Source organism: Ahaetulla prasina, chromosome 14 (genome assembly GCF_028640845.1).
Source record: "Ahaetulla prasina isolate Xishuangbanna chromosome 14, ASM2864084v1, whole genome shotgun sequence".
Lineage (NCBI taxonomy): Eukaryota > Metazoa > Chordata > Lepidosauria > Squamata > Colubridae > Ahaetulla > Ahaetulla prasina.
In genome coordinates this window covers 22,129,550-22,150,150 of record NC_080552.1, presented here as the reverse complement: position 1 = coordinate 22,150,150, position 20,601 = coordinate 22,129,550, and the positions used below count along the sequence as shown (strand labels likewise).

Below are 20,601 nucleotides of genomic sequence, written 5' to 3'. Positions count from 1 at the left end.
AAGGCAGGCACCAGACACACATGCACAAAGCCATTCACAGGGTTGACCTTTCCTACAAAAAACTGATCGCGTTCATTTGACAGAAAGACATTCAAGCTGCTTCTCGAATGGCATTGGCTTCCGGAGCTGAGCCGAGCTGAGGCCAAATCTTGCAGGAAACCGTGCAGGAAAATTGAAAACAAAATACCCCCTCAAAAAATATAAAAACAACAGGTAATTAACCAGAATGAGAACTTAATCGAGGCCCGCAATCTCTAATCAATCTCGCCACGGCTGGCCACTTCCACCAATGAGCTCCGCGGTTATTTCTGATTGTGTGTGCAAGGATGCGGGACGGCGGCCCCAGGAACGTGCTCCATCAAAAATGAGACAGGAAGCCATATTGCAAGGAGGGAGAAGAAGCAGCAGCCAAAAACAAAACAAAACATGAAGGGCCAGGGATGAAATGCTCCCAGTTCGGACCAGATCGCCCGATTTGGTAGTGATGGTGGCAGGTGATTTGGAGAACCGGTAGCAAAAATCCCTGCCTCCCCCGCATCCCCAGCCCTGATCATCAGTTTTGTTTTTTTTTTTTTACTTTTAAAAGCATTTTTTCTTCGGCCGAAAAAATGCTTTTAAAAGTAAAAAAAAAAGCCTCTGATGATCGTGCGGCTCAGCTGGGATCATCAGAACCCTTTAAAAGCATTTTTTCTACAACCTCTTCGGCCAAAAAAAAAAAAAATATGAAGCTTTTAAAAGGCTCCTCTGGCGATCCCAGCTGAGTTGCCTGATCACCAGAACCTTTTAAAAGCATGTTTTCTACAAATTCTTGGGCTGAAGAGGTTGTAGAAAAAAGGCTTTTAAAAGTTTTTTTTAAAAAAAATTGGCCATGCCCACCCAGTCACATTACCCCCCCCCCAAGCCACGCCCAGAGAACCGGTAGTAACAAATTTTACATTTCACCCCTGTGCAGGACCGAAACCTCTTCAGGAAAAACCAGCTGGGGATTCAGGAAGGTAGCAGAGGCCCCTGAACAAGAGCCAAATCACAAATTTTGTTTTTTTAAAAAAATGCTAACTGACAGAGTTCCCGTATAACCGGAGGGAAACCGGATGATGCCAGTGTGCTGGGTGGGGATGATGGTACAAGAGGCTTGGAGGGATTCTGCTTGGCCCAGTCTGGGTTTTCCTCCTGCATAATGTGAGGAATGGCCCAGAGCAACATCCACCTGGCTTCCAGCTGGCGAAGTTACCTCCTACCTATTTTACCTCCAGTCAAAGAATCCGATTAGGTGCCTTCAGGCTGTTCTTGGGTTGGCACTCAACCTATCGAAGAAGGAGAACTTAAAGAGTTTCCCGAGCTGGCAGCCAAAATCTAGGCTATAATGGGATTCTAAACATGACTTTTAATATTTCTGGATGCTCAAGACTTATATCCAGCCACTGGTTAGCCTGGGCAGCTGGTAACAACCCAAGGGGGGTGGGGGCGGTCAGGAGTAACACCAGAATGTAGAATAACAGAGTTGGAAGGGACCTTGGAGGTCTTCTAGTCCAACCCCCCGCTCAAGCAGGAGAACCTATACTATTCTGGACAAATGGCTCTCCAGTCTCTTCTTAAAACCCTCAGTGATGGAATACCCACAACTTCTGGAGATAAGCCATTCCACTGGTTAATCGTTCTCACTGCCAGGAAATTCCTCCTTAGTTCTAGGTTGCTTCTCTCCTTGATTAGTTTCCATCGGTTGCTTCTTGTCCTGCCTTCAGAGGCTTTGGAGAATAGGTTGACTCCTTCTCTGTGACAGCCCCTTGTTCCTTCTGCCCTATAGCCCAGTGGGAAATTACAATCTTATCATCACTTGCAGAAAAAACAATTGCTACTAACCTGCTTTCCATGGAGGACCTGTATACTGCACGAGTCAAAAAGAGGGCTGGGAAAATATTTACAGACCCCTCACATCCTGGACATAAACCGTTTCAACTCCTACCCTCAAAATGATGCTACAGAGCACTGCACACCAGAACAACTAGACACAAGGACAGTTTTTTCCAAACGCCATCACTCTGCTAAACAAATAATTCCCTCAACACTGTCAAACTATTTATTAAGTCTGCACTATTATTAATCTTATCATCTTCTCATTGTTCCTATCACCCATCTTCTCCCACTTATGACTGTAACTTTGTTGCTTCTATCCTTAAGATTAATATTGATATTGATCGTTTCCTGATTGCTTATTTGTATCCTATGACTATCATTAAAGGTTGTACCTTAGGTTTCTTGATGAACGTATCTTTTCTTTTATGTACATTGAGACCGTATGCAGCAAAGACAAATTCCTTGTGTGTCCAATCACACTTGGCCAATAACAAATTCAATTCAATTCACGGGCCTCTGGTGGCTCAGACTGCTAAGACAGTCTGTTATTAACAGCAACTGCTTGCAATTACTGCAGGTTCAAGTCCCACCAGGCCCAAAGTTGACTCAGCCTTCCATCCTTTATAAGGTAGGTAAAATGAGGACACAGATTGTTGGGGGCAATAAGTTGACTTTGTATATAATATACAAATGGATGAAGACTATTGCTAACATAGTGGTAAGCCGCCCTGAGTCTTCGGAGAAGGGCGGGATATAAATGCAAATAAAAAAAATCAATTCAATTCAATTCAATTTTATCACCTTCTTTAAAATCCAAGGCACCATCTTTCTAATCTTCCAAAATATATCCCTAAAGCTTACATGGATTGAGTTAGCACCCGACTGAAGTTCAGGATCCATCAATGGAGAAAGCAGCACCCTTTCTGCAGATTTTAGGCCAAGACAATGTATCGTGATGAGTTCTCTATGAATGTTGATGTAACCTAGATACTTGCCAAAACAAATAAAGCTCAGGTCTGCATTTCTGGGTGGCCAGAAGGTTGTCTTCTTCTAGAGATAGGATGCGGGGCAGCGGAAGCGACCATCAAGAGGAACATTTCAGACTGAGCTTCCACATACGTTCAACGGATAGACTTCTAAATAAGCTCAAGCATAACATGGCGTCTTAACTAAGCCTCCAGGGACCTTCTTCCAACAGAATCAGAAACCCAATTAAGCGCTCGGAAGGATGCTGGGAGCATTACCCGTATCTCTGCCTGGGAAATGGGATCCATCTCCTTTATCAACGGCTGATTCCCGGTTACAAAAGCCAGCGAAGAGAATTAAAGTGCAATCTATTTTCCAAATCGTTGGAGATTTGCATTAGGGAAGAACTTTATTGATTTTATAATTAAGGTGGGGATGAAATTCATACGATGATGGATTAGAAAAGGGAGGTGGTTGGGGGGGAGAGGAGAAATGCCCTGTTTTTAACAGTTTTAATTCCTACTTTTCGATCATCCTAATTTAATATTTAACTTCCTTCGAAGAATGAAAAGTAGATATGCAGACTGGGAATTTTGGCAGCTCAGAAATCTTAAGAAATCTGGAGAACACTGGCTGGTGAATATCTATCTATCTATCTATCTATCTATCTATCTATCTATCTATCTATCTATCTATCTATTATCTATTCATCCATCTATCTTTTTCTCTCCATCCATCCATCTGTTTCTCTCTCTTTCTCTCTCCATCTATCCATCTCTTTCTCTCTTTTGCCATCCATCCATCCACCCATCCATCTTTGTATCTCTCTACATCTATCATCTATCAGTTTCTCCCTCCCTCCCTCTCTCTCCTCTGCATATGTATCTATCTATATCTGTATCTCTATGTCTGTCTGTCTGCCTAGCTAGCTATCTCTGCTACCAATAGTGACGTTTACGGTAATTAAAACATGCTTATTTTCTTGATATAAAGCTACTCTTTTAATCCACAAACCCAACCTCTGGCTCTCCTGGGCTTGACAGCTGCTAAATCATGTTTTCTGCATGCATATAAACTTTAACAGCATGGCCACAGCAGTATGTTTTTCATTTCAGCCTTCGTGGATATTCTTTAAAAAAAAAAAGATATATCTAGATATACTTGTCAATAGGAGATAAAACTTCATGCACAATAGATTCAAGATCACTGTGCTTCATGAAGCATAGAGCTGGAAGATATGAATTAGTATCACGAACACTATTTTTTTTGTATATATATTTCTGATTTCACAAACACATTAGACCTCGGTTTGAAGTGCTGCTATGTTTTGATAGGTACTCCCACAAATTGGATCCTTTCTACTCAGGGAACATATTAACAAATACAGATTAATAACCAGAGAACCCTTACAATACAGATTAGTCATTCAGGCTATAGAGGGTGATCAACCTGCCATCATAAAACCATCAGCAGTTTAGTAACCTGCTCCTTAAAAGAGACAAGGTAGACCAAATAATTCTTTAATAGGTAATGTTTTATTAGATTGGTAGTCATGGCTTCTAATGGAAAAATATTGAAGGACTTCTGTGATTCAGCAGGAGAAAGAGTTGTGTTTGGCGAGATGGGCAACAAGATAGATAGATAGATAGATGATAAGAGATACTATAAGAATAGAATAGAATAGAATAGAATAGAATTTTATTGGCCAAGTGTGATTGGACACACAAGGAATTTGTCTTGGTGCAGATGCTCTCAGTGTACATAAAAGAAAAGATACGTTCATTCATACGTACAACATTTACAACACAATTGATGGTCAATATATCAATATAAATCATAAGGATTGCCAGCAACAAAGTTACAGTCATACAGTCATAAGTGGAAAGAGATTGGTGATGGGAACGATGAGAAGATTAATAGTAGTGCAGATTTAGTAAAATATAATGGATGGATGGATGGATGGATAGCTAGAAAGATAGATAGCTAGAAAGATAGCTAGCTAGAAAGAGATAGATAGACAGACAGAGACAGATAGATACTCAATCTTGCCAACTCTAAGGTGGATGGATTTCGACTCCCAGAATTCCCCAGACAGCCAAGCCTTCATAGATTACGACCCTTTCCCACACTCAAGTTTTTATCTTGGCTTCCTTTTCTCCACCTCCATGAACACCAACCAGCAGTCAGAAGACATGATGAAAGCTCCTTAATTCCACAGCACATGGACAGACTCAACCATACTTTCAATTGGGAGACAGTGAGCATCCTAGACGGAGCCAAGTTCAAAACAAAGACCAAAAAAACCCCAAACCAACAACAACACCTAGAGAATTCCTGGAAGCCCGGCATTCAGATGAATCGGCCATCAACAGGCACATACAGATAAACCAACATCTACATACCATTCAAAAGAGACAGTAAAAAAAGAAAAGAAAAGCTGAGAGACCACAACACCTCCTGTGGTGTGGTGTCCTGAGAGACCACAACACCAATCAACACCCAGATAAGCAGAGATTGACAGCAAGCAATAAACAATACCCTAATCAAGGAACTACCAACTACCAACCACAGCCTAATCAAGGACCCACTCCCACTGAGACTGGCAAGGCAAGCCACTTGTATGTAAACAGGGAGAAAACCCCACTCCCTTTAGCACTGATGATGTTACCTGGTTGGGTCATGAAGTGTCTACAAGAAAACCTCCAGGCTCAGAGAGCACCAAGGACCCGACAGGTCCTCCTCCTCCTTTCTACAAACTCCACTCTCTTCTAGCACTGATGATGTTACCTAGTTTGGGTTATGAAACGTCTGCAAGGAAACCTCCAAGCTCAGAGAGCACCAAAGACCCCCATATCTTCTGTCTCTTCCTCAAGGCTATTCCATCATCTACAACTCCAGATTTTTTTAAACTCCCTTTACCCTCCAGACCTAGCCGCCATGGCTTGTGGGAGTTGTAGTTACCCACCCCCGCCTATAATCTGCCCTCTGAGATGCTGCTCAGGGTTTAGTTGAGCTACGCTTCTCCGGCCAACCTCAGAAGCGTAAGCGAAGCTCCAAGCAGGGGGAGGAAATGAGAAATGGAGGGCCAAAGCAAGCTTATTTTGCATGCCTCATCAGGAAATGGCAAATGAACTCTAGGAAGGAAGAAAGAAAAATGAGCTGCTACCATCCATGCCTTCACAAGTGATCCCTTCAGGCCTGCACAATAAATTTGCAAGTTAATGCACATTATTAATGTGTGTCAACGTCTCACAGATGTTTTCTTGCTCTGTTAATTTTGTCCTCTTTAAATAATGCTGTTTCACGCAGAAGCTCCAACCCCCACCCCCACCTCGCACCCCCGGTTAAAACGCCAGGCAGCGTCATCCAGATAAAAAAATGTCTTTCCATTTTCTGTCTTCAGACTTCCCACCTTTTCAAGTAGCTCCTTAAACAAATGTGAATCAAAAATCGGGGTAGACTCCAGCTGTTAATTTAATGGGCTCCTACCCAAAAAAAGAAAGAAAAGAAAAGCTGAGAGACCACAACACCTCCTGACCGGCAATCAACACCCAGATAAGCAGAGATTGACAGCAAGCAATAAACAATACCCTAATCAAGGAACTACCAACTATCAACCACAGCCTAATCAAGGACCCACTCCCACTGAGACTGGCAAGGCAAGCCACTTGTATGTAAACAGGGAGAAAACCCCACTCCCTTTAGCACTGATGATGTTACCTGGTTGGGTCATGAAGTGTCTACAAGAAAACCTCCAGGCTCAGAGAGCACCAAGGACCCGACAGGTCCTCCTCCTCCTTTCTACAAACTCCACTCTCTTCTAGCACTGATGATGTTACCTAGTTTGGGTTATGAAACGTCTGCAAGGAAACCTCCAAGCTCAGAGAGCACCAAAGACCCCCATATCTTCTGTCTCTTCCTCAAGGCTATTCCATCATCTACAACTCCAGATTTTTTAAAACTCCCTTTACCCTCCAGACCTAGCCGCCATGGCTTGTGGGAGTTGTAGCTACCCACCCCCGCCTATAATCTGCCCTCTGAGATGCTGCTCAGGGTTTAGTTTGAGCTACGCTTCTCCGGCCAACCTCAGAAGCGTAAGCGAAGCTCCAAGCAGGGGGAGGAAATGAGAAATGGAGGGCCAAAGCAAGCTTATTTTGCATGCCTCATCAGGAAATGGCAAATGAACTCTAGGAAGGAAGAAAGAAAAATGAGCTGCTACCATCCATGCCTTCACAAGTGATCCCTTCAGGCCTGCACAATAAATTTGCAAGTTAATGCACATTATTAATGTGTGTCAACGTCTCACAGATGTTTTCTTGCTCTGTTAATTTTGTCCTCTTTAAATAATGCTGTTTCACACAGAAGCTCCAACCTCCACCCCCACCTCGCACCCCCGGTTAAAACGCCAGGCAGCATCATCCAGATAAAAAAATGTCTTTCCATTTTCTGTCTTCAGACTTCCCACCTTTTCAAGTAGCTCCTTAAACAAATGTGAATCAAAAATCGGGGTAGACTCCAGCTGTAAATTTAATGGGCTCCTACCCAAAAAAAGAAAGAAAAGAAAAAAAAAAGTGATGCCTATTGAGTTTATTATACTAGGAATGACTCAGGGTGGACCCTGATAAAGATTTCTATTTTGTAAAAGGAGTGATAGACTTGTTGTGAGAAATGTTTCTGCCTCCCACACACAACCCTTCCTGTTCTAAAAATACCTCCATTTCCTGATTGTTTGGGAGACTCGTTTGTCAGTGAATCACCATCGGATCAAAACCAGGTAACCAGTGGTTAGCTTGGTGAGAACAGGAAGAAGAAGCGAAGATGGTTGGGTGAACCCTTACTTTTCAACAAGTCCTTGTGTGCAAAGATCCCAATGACAACTTCAGGAACAGTAAGCAGCGTTCAAGGTTGGTTGCAACATCCACATGTCTTAAAAGTTCTCCAGCATGCTGCCTGGGGAATTCTGGGAATGGAAGTCCGCACGTCTTCAAGTGGCTAAGGATAGATAACGGGTTCTAATGTGGGGCCTGGCAGCATGGAAGCTTGCCGCTCAGTGCTAGAAGGGAGTGGGGTTTGCAGAGTAGAGGAGGAAGAGGAGGATTTTAGGGTCCTCGGAGCTCTCTGAACTTGATGGATTTTCTGGCAGACATTTCATGAGGAGGAGGAGGAGGAGGAGGAGAAGGAGGAGAAGGAGAAGAAGAATAATTATGGGGTCTTTGGAGCTCAGTGGTTTTTTTGCAGACATTTCATGACCCAAGTAGGTGACATCATCAGTGCCAGATGGGAGTGGAGTTTGCCGCAGCAGCAGCAGCAGGAGGAGGAGGAGGAGGAGGAGGAGGAGGAGGAGGAGGAGGAGGAGGAGGAGGAGGAAGAAGAAGAAGAAGAAGAAGAAGAAGAAGAAGAAGAAGAAGAAGAAGAAGAAGAAGAAGAAGAAGAAGAATAATTATTATGCGGTTTTTGGAGCTTGGTGGTTTTCTTGCAGATGTTTCGTGACCCAACTAGGTAACATCATGGCCAAAGTTTGCCAGTACTCCCTTTTAGCTCTGATGATGTTACCTAGTTTTGGATCATGAAATGTCTGCAAAGAAACAACCCACCAAAGACCCTTTCGTTTCAACCTTGAGCTACAAATATTCTCTTTCATAGCCTCTAATGTGTTATTTGTAAAACCATCCCGCTCAGCCTCATTTACATTCCAAAACAGACTTATTTTGAGACTTGATAGGACACAAACATGCTGCCAAATCCTACAGCTGAAAGCCGTATTTTCCTTCAATTGCGGTATTTAGAAGACTGAAGTTATCCAACTCGGCTTACGGGGGAAATGAAATTCTTCAAATCTAAGCTAATCGGCAGAACCACTCTATTGATCAATGAGCTGCTTCCATGTTACAGTCACTTACATAAATAAGAGAAATATCTATAACCAACTAAGACCTTTAATGAACCAGCAACCGTAATAGACTATATCTGCCAAAACCAAGGATAATTCTAATATATTACTTTGTACAAAATTGTCTGCCTCTCAAACGCTGCTGAAACGTATTACGAGAGCACTTTTAGGGTTGTTTTTTTTTTAAAGAAACAAGAAGCAGGGAGCCATAGCAAAGATGTAGATGCACTCTGCCAGCGTGCCAGAAGCAGCTCAAAATAGCCCCTGATCCATGATCCACATCATGGATAACACATGACATTGGTCTACAACAGGGTTGTCAAACTCAATTTCATTGAAGGCCATATCAGGGTTGTGTTTGACTTTGGGGGGGTGGGGGCTGAGGTGGGCATGGCCAGCTCAATGTCACTTGTGTCGGGGGCACCTGTGGTGGCCAACAAAAATGGACTCCCGAGCTCCGTTTTCGGCTCCTGCAACCTTCTGCTAGCGAAAACGGGAGCTTGGAAGGGTTGCATGTAGGACATGTTTTGGAAAGCAAAAACAATGGAGGTCCAAAGTCTGCCGCTGTTACGGTTTGGGAATCAGGTAATGGTACTCTACTGTTCCTCAACCTTGTAAACTTGGAAGTTGTGTGGAATTCATGCCAGATGGGGAATTCCGGGAGTTGAAGTCCACACGTCTTGGAGTTCACAAGGTTGAGAAACACTGCTCTATTCAGTCAAAAAGAAAGAGAAGGAGGTCAGGTAGACCAAAGAGTTTTCTTGTGAAGAACATCTCAACCTTAACCCCGTAAGGAGACATCTGACTAACGGGTCTGTCGGTATCAGTTGAGCAAGCCCACCAAGACCCCAAAGGACATTCTGTTGATGTTCACACACGTCCACCTTCTCAGAAATGCTATGTCGATATGTGTAGGGGAAGAGGAAAAAAAATATAACTTGCCTTGAAGATCAAGCAGTCTTCTCTGTGCTCGGCGTAGATGGACGTCAGACGGTATTGGTTCTCGATTGTAATATCAATATGGTAGCCGGTCAGTTTATAACACACTTTGCGAAATTCCTGAATCTTGGTTCCAAAGATCTCCCTTAAGCGCTGATTTTTCAACTCTGCACTTTCCAGTTGTTTCTTTAATTCTGAAATGAAGTAGAAAAGAGATTACATTTTTTTTTATAGCGCGGTCAGGAATCGTTCCCACAGGATCTGTCACGTAGATGAGAAAAATCAGCAGAAGTAGCAGAAAGCAAGATTGGAAAAGCGAATTAATGCTGTTCCAAAGCGTTTTTGTTAAGGCACCGGAAAAACTGAACGAAGGACTAAGGCTGCCCAGGTTGGGTGAGACTGAAGGGCAGCGTGAGACCAGGACGAAGGTGCCTTCTCTAAAGATGAAGTAGACTCAGAAGCAGGGTCGACAAAATCCACAAATCTTGCCTGAAAGATCCCTTTAGCAGGTAGGTGAGAAGGAACCAAGTCCTTAAGGAAACAAAGGGAAAAATGTCACCTGAACAAGGCAGAAGAAGTTAGGCCTGACCACATGGGAAATCCTCCCAAAATCCCATCAACAGCCACCAGACTTGTAAAATAACGGTAGATCTCACACTTGGCCAAATAAAGTATTCTGTTCTGTTCTGTTCTGTTCTATTCTATTCTATTTTCTCTTCTCTCTTCTTTTCTCTTCCTCTCTCTTCTCTTCCTCTCCTCTATTCTGTTTTCTATTCTATTCTATTTATTCTATTCTATTCCTCTCCTCTAGTCTATTTTTTATTCTCTTCTCTTCTTTTCTCTTCTCTTCCTCTCTATTCTATTGTTTTCTTTTCTTCTCTCTTCTCTTCTCTTCCTCTCCTCTATTCTGTTTCTATTCTATTCTATTCCTCTCCTCTAGTCTATCTTCCTCTCTATTCTATTCTGTTTTTCTCTTCTCTTCTCTTCTCTTCCTCTCCTCTATTCTGTTTTCTATTCTATTCTATTCTATTCTATTCTATTCTATTCTATTCTATTCTAATTCTATTCTATTCTATTCTATTCTATTCTATTCTATTCCTCTCCTCTAGTCTATTTTCTCTCTCTTCTTCTCTTCCTCTCTCTCTCTTCCTCTCCTCTATTCTGTTTTCTATTCTATTCTATTCTATTCTATTCTATTCTATTCTATTCTATTCTAATTCTATTCCTCCTCTAGTCTATTTTCTCTTCTCTTCTCTTCAATTCCTCTCTATTCTATTCTGTTTTCTCTTCTCTTCTCTTCTCTCTTCCTCTCTATTCTATTTATTCTATTCTATTCCTCTCCTCTAGTCTATCTTCCTCTCTATTCTATTCTGTTTTCTCTTCTCTTCTCTTCCTTTCCTCTATTGTTTTCTATTCTATTCTATTCTATTCTATTCTATTCTATTCTATTCTATTCTATTCTATTCTATTCTATTCTATTCTATTCTATTCTATTCCTCTCCTCTAGTCTATTTTCTCTTCTCTTCTCTTCTCTTCTCTTCTCTTCTCTTCTCTTCAATTCCTCTCTATTCTCTTCTCTTCTCTTCTCTTCTCTTCTCTTCTCTTCTCTTCTCTTCTATCCTATCCTATCCTATCCTATCCTCTCTCATCTCTTCTCTTCCTCTCATCTCATCTATTCTATTCTGTGCAGGTGAGGGGAAGAAAAATCTCTCCAAACTACAGAAAAACAGCAAACTGCATAGCTGAATGCCATCCCTCTCTCTCTCTCTCTCTGGCAGATTTTTGGCCCAGAGAAGGCAGCTGAGTTGGCTGCCACTCAGCCAGTATTTTATTGTTAGGAAAGTTTGCTGCCAGTGGAGTGAATCCTTCAGGGGGATACACAACAATTACCATGAATCTTTCACCCAAGGTGCTTTCTGAGTAATTAAGCCACAATTTATCCCCCCATTAATTACCGAGAAGAGCTTTAGTTAAACACAAGTCGGAGATGCCACCTAAGTCAGCTTGTTTTATCAACACACCAGCCCAGAAGGCTTTGATTCCCATAATAAACAGAGACACTTGCTCTCCAGAGGCTGTGACGTCTTTTCCCGCCCCCCGGCCCCTCGGTCGCCACACGACCGTTCGGGCCACCGGGTTGTGGGAGACGAGGAAAAGAGGTGGCCCCAGTTGAACATCGGCAGTCATTCAAGGAATGTTCTGCACTTTCTAATTTAGTTTTTCATACGGCATGCTTGATTAAAGGGGATGCTGCTGGTTACGACAATGACTACGCTTCCCTCCATGTGACATGGCACTCGGCAATTTCCAGAGACCGGGTCTCGGCACCTGGACCTGACATTGGAATTCAGAAAGTGCCACAGTTAAAGGGGGAGGGAAAACACACCGGAATATCGGTGACACACGAGCCACCTGCACCCCAAAAGGTTAGGCGTCGCTCTAGCAGAGAGGCCTTGTTCTCTTTGGGTTTCTAGGAGTGCCGCTTTCCCATCAGGAAGGAGAGGAGGGAAGGAGGGAGGGAGGGGAAGGAAGGAAAAAGGAGGGAGGGAGAGAGGAAAGGAGGAAGGAAGGAAAGAAGGGGAGGGAAGGTGGAAGGAGATGAAATAAGAGGAATGAAGGGAGGGAGAGAGGAGATGAAATGAGAGGAAGGGATGGAGGGAGAGAGGGGAAGGAAGGAAAAAGGAGGGAGGGAGAATGGAAGAAGAAAAAGGAAGGGAGGGAGGGAGGCGATGAATGAGAGGAAGGAAGGAAAGAAGGAAGATAGGGAGGGAGGGAAGGAAGGAAGGAAGGAAGGAAAGAAGGAAGAAAGGAAGGAAGGAAGGAAGGAAGGAAGGAAGGAAGGAAGGAAGGAAGGAAGGAAGGAAGGAATCTGCCACCATAAGCCTTGGGAGACGTTCTCACTGCTGCTGGTAAGGCAGCTGGAAAAACTGAAGGAACATTGGCTTAGGCACCCTTAGCCAACCCGTTCCATCGGCTCTGTGCTGATGAAGAAACACCCATGGATGACTTCCTTCTTGCTATCACCTGGAACATCCCAACTCTTCTGTTGACACATGATGTACTTTCTGGCTATTCCCAGAGCTGTTCTGCTGTTGGATGCAGTTCTCCCAAGTAAAGACAGGTATCAAGGCACAGGTTGCTCTGCCAGAAGCATCATGGCTCAAGACCCAAAGCTGATGCCTTCTTCCTTGGCCTTCTATGGTCTCCTTGCAGCCACTTCCTGGCATTCTCCACCCCTTGATAAAAACCTGCCCTGACCCTCATCAGCTATCACCAACCTTTGTTGTCTTTGGCAACCTGCCAAAGGCTTTTCTTGGCAAACCCCCCACAAAGTTCAAGAGACGCTGACAAGAAGCAATGGAATCAATGTTATTTTTCCACAAAGAACCCAAAGGCTCATTGCTGCTCTTTTAAGCATTATGGGAGTGACCAATCATCTCCTGGCCTTAAGTCATCCTTTTTGCTTGAGCTGCTCTTGCCTTCTGGCAGCTCTTCGCATGTGTGTACTAGGAACAGGCTCCTTCTGTTCCTCTGCCTCTCTGCTGTCCGTCTCTGGAGGCTCCGGAGTCCGCGCATTGCTCCCAGATGGCCCTGGCCCCATCTCTGCCTCTGACGCAGACCCCTCGTCCGGGCATTCCCCCAACTCCAGGACTGGTCCATTGGCCTCCCCAGCCTCACTGTCCAACTCTACTGCCAGCTCCACAGGCTGCTGGCGGACCACAACACCTTGCCCCTCTTTAGCTAAGATGAAGACCCTGTAGATGGAAAAACAAGAATCTCCTCCTACCAGAGAAAAGAACTAAAACCCATTTGGATGCCCAGCGGGTTTAACTGCTGACAAAAGCTGCCAGAGGTATTAGCACATTCCAGGCACCCAACTGTGCATTTGTTTTTGAAATACAATGCAAGTTGTCCGGTCCAAATTCTCAACGCCAAAGTATCAGGCGCCAAAGTATCAAGCGTTAGCTTGGCTCAGCTGGTGGGAATAGCTGGGAAAAGAATGGGAGGAGGGATTCAGTAGCAGGTCTTTAAGAATTAAGCTGCCCTCCCATTCCCTCCCCCCCCCAGCATTGTTTAGACATTTAGATGGGCTTTTAATCACCAGCTTCTTCCTAGCCTTGAAGATAAATTAGCATGAGTGTGAAAGAGATTGAGCGATTCAGCCATCAATGACATCTGTTTCCCATCACCCTCCATTTTGACTGCCCTTCTTCTTTCCCTGGCATCGATAAACAGGCTGAACAGGGGGTGCCGGTTGGAGGGGACCAGCCCCCATTCACAGAACCTTATTCCCACCGTCTGACGATCAGTGCAAATTCTGAAAGCATTTTGGAAGTCCTTGCAGACTTGAAGTTCCTCAAGCATGGAGTCTGAGGTTTAGGTGAGCTTCTTGTAGGAATTTAGCCACCCACCCCCCTCCTAGAAGAATGAAATATTTTAGAAAATATTTAAAAAGGCAGAATATATTTCCCTGGATGAGAAATGGAGAAACATGTTTTAAAGACAAAGCAGCTCCCTGCAACTTCCTGCCACCCCCCAACCTTTGTCAATGGGCCATTAAAGCCTCAGCCAAGCTCACTCAATCCCCCCACCTTTGTCAATGGGCCATCATTATCTGCAACACAATAGGACCCATCTAGCAACAGAAACTCACCACATGGCAAGGCTCAGGCAAGCTTGAGGGACAACCTACAATGTTAACTAAGACCCCTAGACCACCTGGGAGTTTGACAACCAATCAGGATACTCTTCCTGTGCCCCAGAAAGTTCACAGCTCAGAAAAAGCATAAAGCCAGGGAGCACACAGGATCTCAGCCCCTTTTCTGTTCAGGAATTCAAGCCGTGTGATCCTGACCACCATTAAACCATCTTTCCAAGCAGCCTCCATGTTTCCAGTGTCTTTGTCCCCACTTGGAACTGAACCGAGATGGACATTTCTTCCAACATTCTCTCTGGTTGTCCTTCTTAAGATTGAAGTTGGATTTATTTATTTATTTTATTTTAATCATTGTACTACATTGGGTTTGGCTCATAGTGGCAACTGACATAACAACAACAGCAACCATAATGAGAGAGATCTTGCTTAGGGACCTGATAGTTGAGAATACAGATCCCCAAGTATTGAGATCATTCTCCACTGTTTCTTGCTACAAATTTTGTTCAAAGACAGGGAAACTAAACAGCGTTGGCCTCTTTTCAGAGAAATATAAAACATTCTAAGCTGCTATATTAGACACCTACAACAAATGTTGGCCGGTTTGAAGAAATATGTAAGAAAGTTTTACTTGGAAAGGAGAGTTTAGTTATAACCACTATTTGGCATTTTGAGGAACGACTGGTATAGAGTATAGAATTGTAGGAATTTAGCACTCACCCCCCTCCTAGAAGAATGAAATATTTTAGAAAATATTTAAAAGGCAGAATATATTTCCCTGGATGAAAAATGGAGAAACATGTTTTAAAGACAAAGCAGCTCCCTGCAACTTCCTGCCACCCCCCACCTTTGTCAATGGGCCATTAAAGCCTCAACCAAGCTCACTCATTCTCCCCACCTTTGTCAATGGGCCATCATCATCTGCAACATAATAGAACCCATCTAGCAACAGAAACTCACCACATGGCAAGGCTCAGGCAAGCTTGAGGGACAACCTACAATGTTAACTAAGACCCCTAGACCACCTGGGAGTTTGACAACCAATCAGGATACTCTTCCTGTGCCCCAGAAAGTTCAAAGCTCAGAAAAAGCATAAAGCCAGGGAGCACACAGGATCTCAGCCCTTTTCTGTTCAGAATCTCAAGCCATGTGATCCTGGCCACCATTAAACCATCTTTCCAAGCAGCCTCCATGTTTCCAGTGTCTTTGTCCCCACTTGGAACTGAACCCAGATGGATATTTCTTCCTACAGAATAATACGCTTGGAAGGGACCTTAGAGGTCTATTAATCCAACTCCTCAAGCAGGAGACCCTACACCCTTTAGGGTAAATCATTGTCCAGTCTCTTCTTGAAAACCTCCAGTGATGGGTCATCCACAACTTCTGGAGGCAAGTTGTTCCACTGGTTAATTGTCTTCACTGTAGGAAGTTTCTCCTTAGTTCGAGGTTAGATCTCTCTTTGATAAAGTTTCCACTCATTATTTCTTGTCCTGCCTTCAGGAGCTATGGAGAAGAGGTTGACCCTCCTTCTCGGTGACAACCCCTCAAATATTGGAAGACTGTCATCTTCTCTTTGTTAAGTCTACACACGCCCGGTTCCCTCAACCATTCATTGTATGGTTTAGCCAAAGAAGAGAACTGAGTCATCTGGTCCTTCATCTACGAAGAAGATGGTGAGATCTTACCCAACCTTTCCTCCATCCTCTCACGATGGCTTGTTAATGCTATGATACCATCGGCTTCTTTGTCCTTTCCCATCGCACAAAGCAGCCCACGTGTTTCAGGAAAGGATCTCTGAGACGGTCTTGGCTTCTCTGCTTTTCAGCTGATGCTCTCGGGAGAAATAAAAACCCAGGGCTCACTTTTCTGTAGCAGACAGGATACCTAGAAGGCCTAACCTTGCTTTCTGGAACAGCAAAGGCAGCCATTCAAATGTTTCCGGGGGTGGCTGATTACTTGTCTTTGTCAGCATCCAAGGAAATTTGAAAAGCAAGATGACGTTAGCAAAAGAGCTGCCATCGCCACCCACCAGTAACCTCCCAAAGTCTCACTGGCTTTTATTCCAACTCAGGAAAGCTCCCTTTAAGGGAATCAATCTATCGAACTTCAAGGATGCTGAGGGCCCAAGATGGAGAGGTCGTGGTGATGGGAGTCTTTTGTGGGTCTCTTACTGCTCACACAAGAATGCGACAATCCTCTGGCCAGTTCTTCGCATAACCAAACACAATTAACAAAAAGCAAAGCCTTCATTTAAACAGGATGTGTTTTACATTTCAGGAACAATTTGGGCACCTTAAAAACAACAAAAACAAAAACAACCGGGAGCTTGGAAATATCCATCACGGTTGGTCAATGGCTACCAACACGGCATCAAAAGCACTGTCCCAACTAGAGATGCCTCCTAGTACCAGCTGTCCAGGTGCAGGGCAAGATGTCCTTGACTTTCTGAGAAAGGAATGTTATTATGACTATATATCGCCCATGCTCCATACAATCCCACCTCCCAGTTTGCCACAATAGTAGTACACGTGGTAGGCCTGAAGGCCCAACTAAAAAGACGGCTTCCAGGCCTGACACTGGATTGGAAAGGCCTTGAGGCAAAACGGACTTAGGGTGAAGGGAAAGAGATGGTCCCGCTTTCTGGGACATTAAAGTCCCCATCTCGTTAACTTTCCGTTTTGAAATGCCTGTCCTTCAAAAACTGTTCAATCCTCACCATCCACCCCCACACACTTTACATGAACCAGAGTGAATAATTCACGCTGTTTTGGAAAAAAACAACAACCAACCACCATCAAAACACGGGGCAAGCTTTTCCTGTCTTCTAGTGAAAATGTCACTGCGTTCCGAGCAGAATTTTAATTAGCAAACCCTACAGTGGAACAAGCTTCCGTCTCAATCAGTAGATCACGCTGATGATCTCCAGAAAAGGAGAAAGTGGGCCAAACCATGATCCAGTCTGGAGGTCACCACAGGACAACCTGTCTCCAGACATTCTAGTCCAGGCGCGAGCTTTTTAAACTGCCCCAAAGTTTCATATACCTCCGAATGACAACGAGAGGAATTGGATCAGAATCCTAGCCCGTGGGAGTCTTCTATTTTAAACACCAAACCCAGAGTTTAACACACAGTTGTATGCAAAGTTAGGCACCCCTGGTCAAATTGCAGATTTCAGCGAATCTCTAAGTAAATAGAAGCTGACATTCCTGGTACAGTTAAGCATGACAGCTTTCTGCAAATCTGAATGCCTACTATTTATACGCAGCTGTTTACAGATTTCCAAATAATAAAACACTGAAATATGGCAGGTGCAGAAAGTCGAGCGCTTTTCGAAGATCGGGGCTTTGTGAGACTCCGTCTGGCGGAAGATTCCGTTTCCGCTCATTTCAGTGTCTTTTAAATCATTCTTTGGGATATTTCCCCCCCCCCTCTTCTTTCCTTGCAGGAGTCTTCTCGTTCAAAAAAAAAGAAAAGAAAAGAAAAGAAAAGAAAAGAAAAGATAAGAAAATCTTAAAATGAGCCTGGACTTTTCAGCAAGAGAAAAACTAAAAGGTATCTCCGTGTAGAACTTGAAGGACTGACGAGATAGGAAAGCAAAGTTTTGGAAATGGACTTCAGAGACACACACACACCCCGGACTATTATTAAAAATCTGAGAGCAGATCTCAAACATACAGCCTGTCAGCGTTCCAGAACCCCCCCCCCAAGTAAAAACTCCGAAGCAAGCATCTTTCAAAGTTCTATTTACTAGGATAGGTAAACTGGCTTAGCCATATCAGTGGCCATGCGAGCTCAGCTCCATTTTGGGGCCTTCTGGGCCCACCAGAAGTAGAGAAACAGGCTGTTTCCTGCCTCCAGAGGACCCGGCGGGAGGATGGGGAAGGCCCGTTTTTCTCTCTCACCTGGATCCAGAGCCTCTCTAGGAGTCTCTGGAGGCTGGGGACAACAAAAAATGTCACTTCCTGTCCAACTGGAAGTTGGTAAACGGGTCGTTTCTGGCCTCCGGAGGGCTTCCCAGGGGGTGGGGGTGGGAAAGGCAGTTTTTGCCCTCCCCAGACTCATAGAGAGGCTCTGAAACCAGGTGAGAAAGAAAAATGGGCCTACCGGGCCATCTTGTGCCAGGAGTGGGGGGGTGGGGGAGTTGCACATGCATACGCGGGGCCGGGGCGCCTAGAATTATGGGTGTGGGCACATGCGCACGCGACCCCCCCCGCCCCTCTCTCCTGGCACACGATGGCAAAAACATTAGCCATCACTGTCGTTGGGTATTTTAAGAGCCTACGTGGTTGAGAAAAACTTGAATTAAGCCTGTAGAAGAAAAAAAAAAAGGGGGGGGGCTTAGGTGATACTGCGACTGTGAGTTTATCTTTTACCAGAAAACAATCTGAAATTATCTCGACTATTGGCATCTTTTAAAACCCCAAGGCAGTTTCCAAGGGCCGGTTTAGCTCTGCCTGGTAAGGCCTGTTATTAAGAACACAAAGCCTGCAATTACTGCAGGTTCGAGCCCGGCCCAAGGTTGACTCAGCCTTCCATCCTTTATAAGGTAGGTAAAATGAGGACCCAGATTGTTGGGGGGGCAATAAGTTGACTTTGTAAATATATACAAATAGAATGAGACTATTGCCCTATACATTGTAAGCCGCCCTGAGTCTTCGGAGAAGGGCGGGGTATAAATGTAAACAAAAAAAAAAAAAAATACGGTTCCATCATAGATACTTTCGCGCGCATTTAATACCCACTGTGATTCCTCCCTCCCCCCCACCCAAAAAACCCCCCTCCTTCAATAACAGGCATCTTCCACTCTGTTTTACCTAACATCCTTTTTCCTCTCGATCCACTGAAAAGCTAAAAGGGAATCAAAATATCTCCATTTCGCAAGTAGTTATGTGCACCGATACACTTAGCAACCTGAGATGCGGTTATTACTCTGTGCTTTAATTCCTATGACAATGAAATAGAACCTACTGTATGTGTATGGCTGGTACCAGGGTAAAAACAACTGGAATATCAAAATTATTTTTCCTTTCTTCTTCCTCCCTCCACCCGCTAAGACATTAACTTCAGGGTGTCTTGTCATCTTGCATAATGAAGATTTCTTAAAAGCTCCAAAGCCTAAATACGTTCCGCTGGTGTTATCAAAATAAGGTAAAGGTAAAGATTCCCCTCGCATACACGTGCTAGTCGTTCCCAACACTAGGGGGTAGCGCTGTCCGAAGACGTCCCTTTGGCCATGTGGCCGGCATGGCTAAATGCAAAAGGCGCACGGAACGCTGTTCCCTTCCCACCAAAGGTGGTCCCTATTTTTCTCCATGCATTTTTTACCTGCTTTCGAACTGCTAGCTTGGCAGAAGCTGGGACAAGTCACGGGAGCTCACCCCGTTACGTGGCACTAGGGATTCGAACCGGTGAACTGCCGACCTTTCGATCGGCAAGCTCAGTGTCTTAGCCACTGAGCCGCCGTTATCAAAATACGGCCTTCAAAAGAAAAAAAAATTCTTTCATGGGGTATTCACAGAACTTTTGAAGTCAAGATAAGATACTTGTGTGCATCTGGAACTCTAATCATTCGGCTCTTGGTCAAGATGATTAGCCATTCCAGGTAGACCAAAAAGGAAACACATCCAAATGAATGTGGTTTGAAAAGTCCACATTCTGGATGGAGAGGACCGCTGGTTTGAAAGAGGAGTCAAAGAGGCCATCTATGTCAAAATTGAATAGCCTTCTCTCAACGGAGTTTGGGGGTGGGTGGGATACGACACCAACTATCTCCTGTTTACAACATAGTTTCAAGAAGGTTCTACACCCATTTTCACTATTCAGGTGGCCCTGAGAGCACAAATAAACCTGCTGTCGGGGTTAACTCATGAGCCTCGAGCCATTTATTCGAAGTAACACATCAGCATCTACCCGAATGAACCCGCACGCAATTTACGGCTCAACTCTGACCCTGTTTTCCCCCTCCTCTCAGTCTGTGTCATAAATCACATTCTCCAACGAGGCACTTTTGCGGGCTGTAGAAAACACAACCCTGCTCTGGTAATCTGAGAACCAACCTTGAAGAAGGTATGTGTGGAATGTGCTTTTGAATGTGGCTGCTGAACTGCTCCGTCAGTCCTCCCCACCTTTCCTACCCATGGCAACTCGAAAGCAGACCAGGAATGCTTTGCGAGTTGACACCTCCAAGTGGCCTCAATGACTCTCTAAAAGAATGCAAATGACCAGCTGTCTGCAAGGAATATAAATCCTTCCATCCTCCACCATTCAGTCAGAATGAAAGCTTTTTGGGTGAGAAGTG

General features: G+C 44.2%; 1 protein-coding gene across 3 annotated transcripts in view; it reads right to left on the bottom strand.

The window, feature by feature from the left end:
- Positions 1–20,601, bottom strand: part of MAD1L1 (mitotic arrest deficient 1 like 1) — a 389,702-nt gene that overhangs the window by 102,735 nt on the left and 266,366 nt on the right. For all 3 annotated transcript variants that reach the window (XM_058157103.1, XM_058157104.1, XM_058157105.1), the window contains exon 17: positions 9,653–9,843. In XM_058157103.1, coding sequence (XP_058013086.1) covers positions 9,653–9,843 — 191 coding nt within the window. The remainder of the gene's footprint in view (positions 1–9,652; positions 9,844–20,601) is intronic.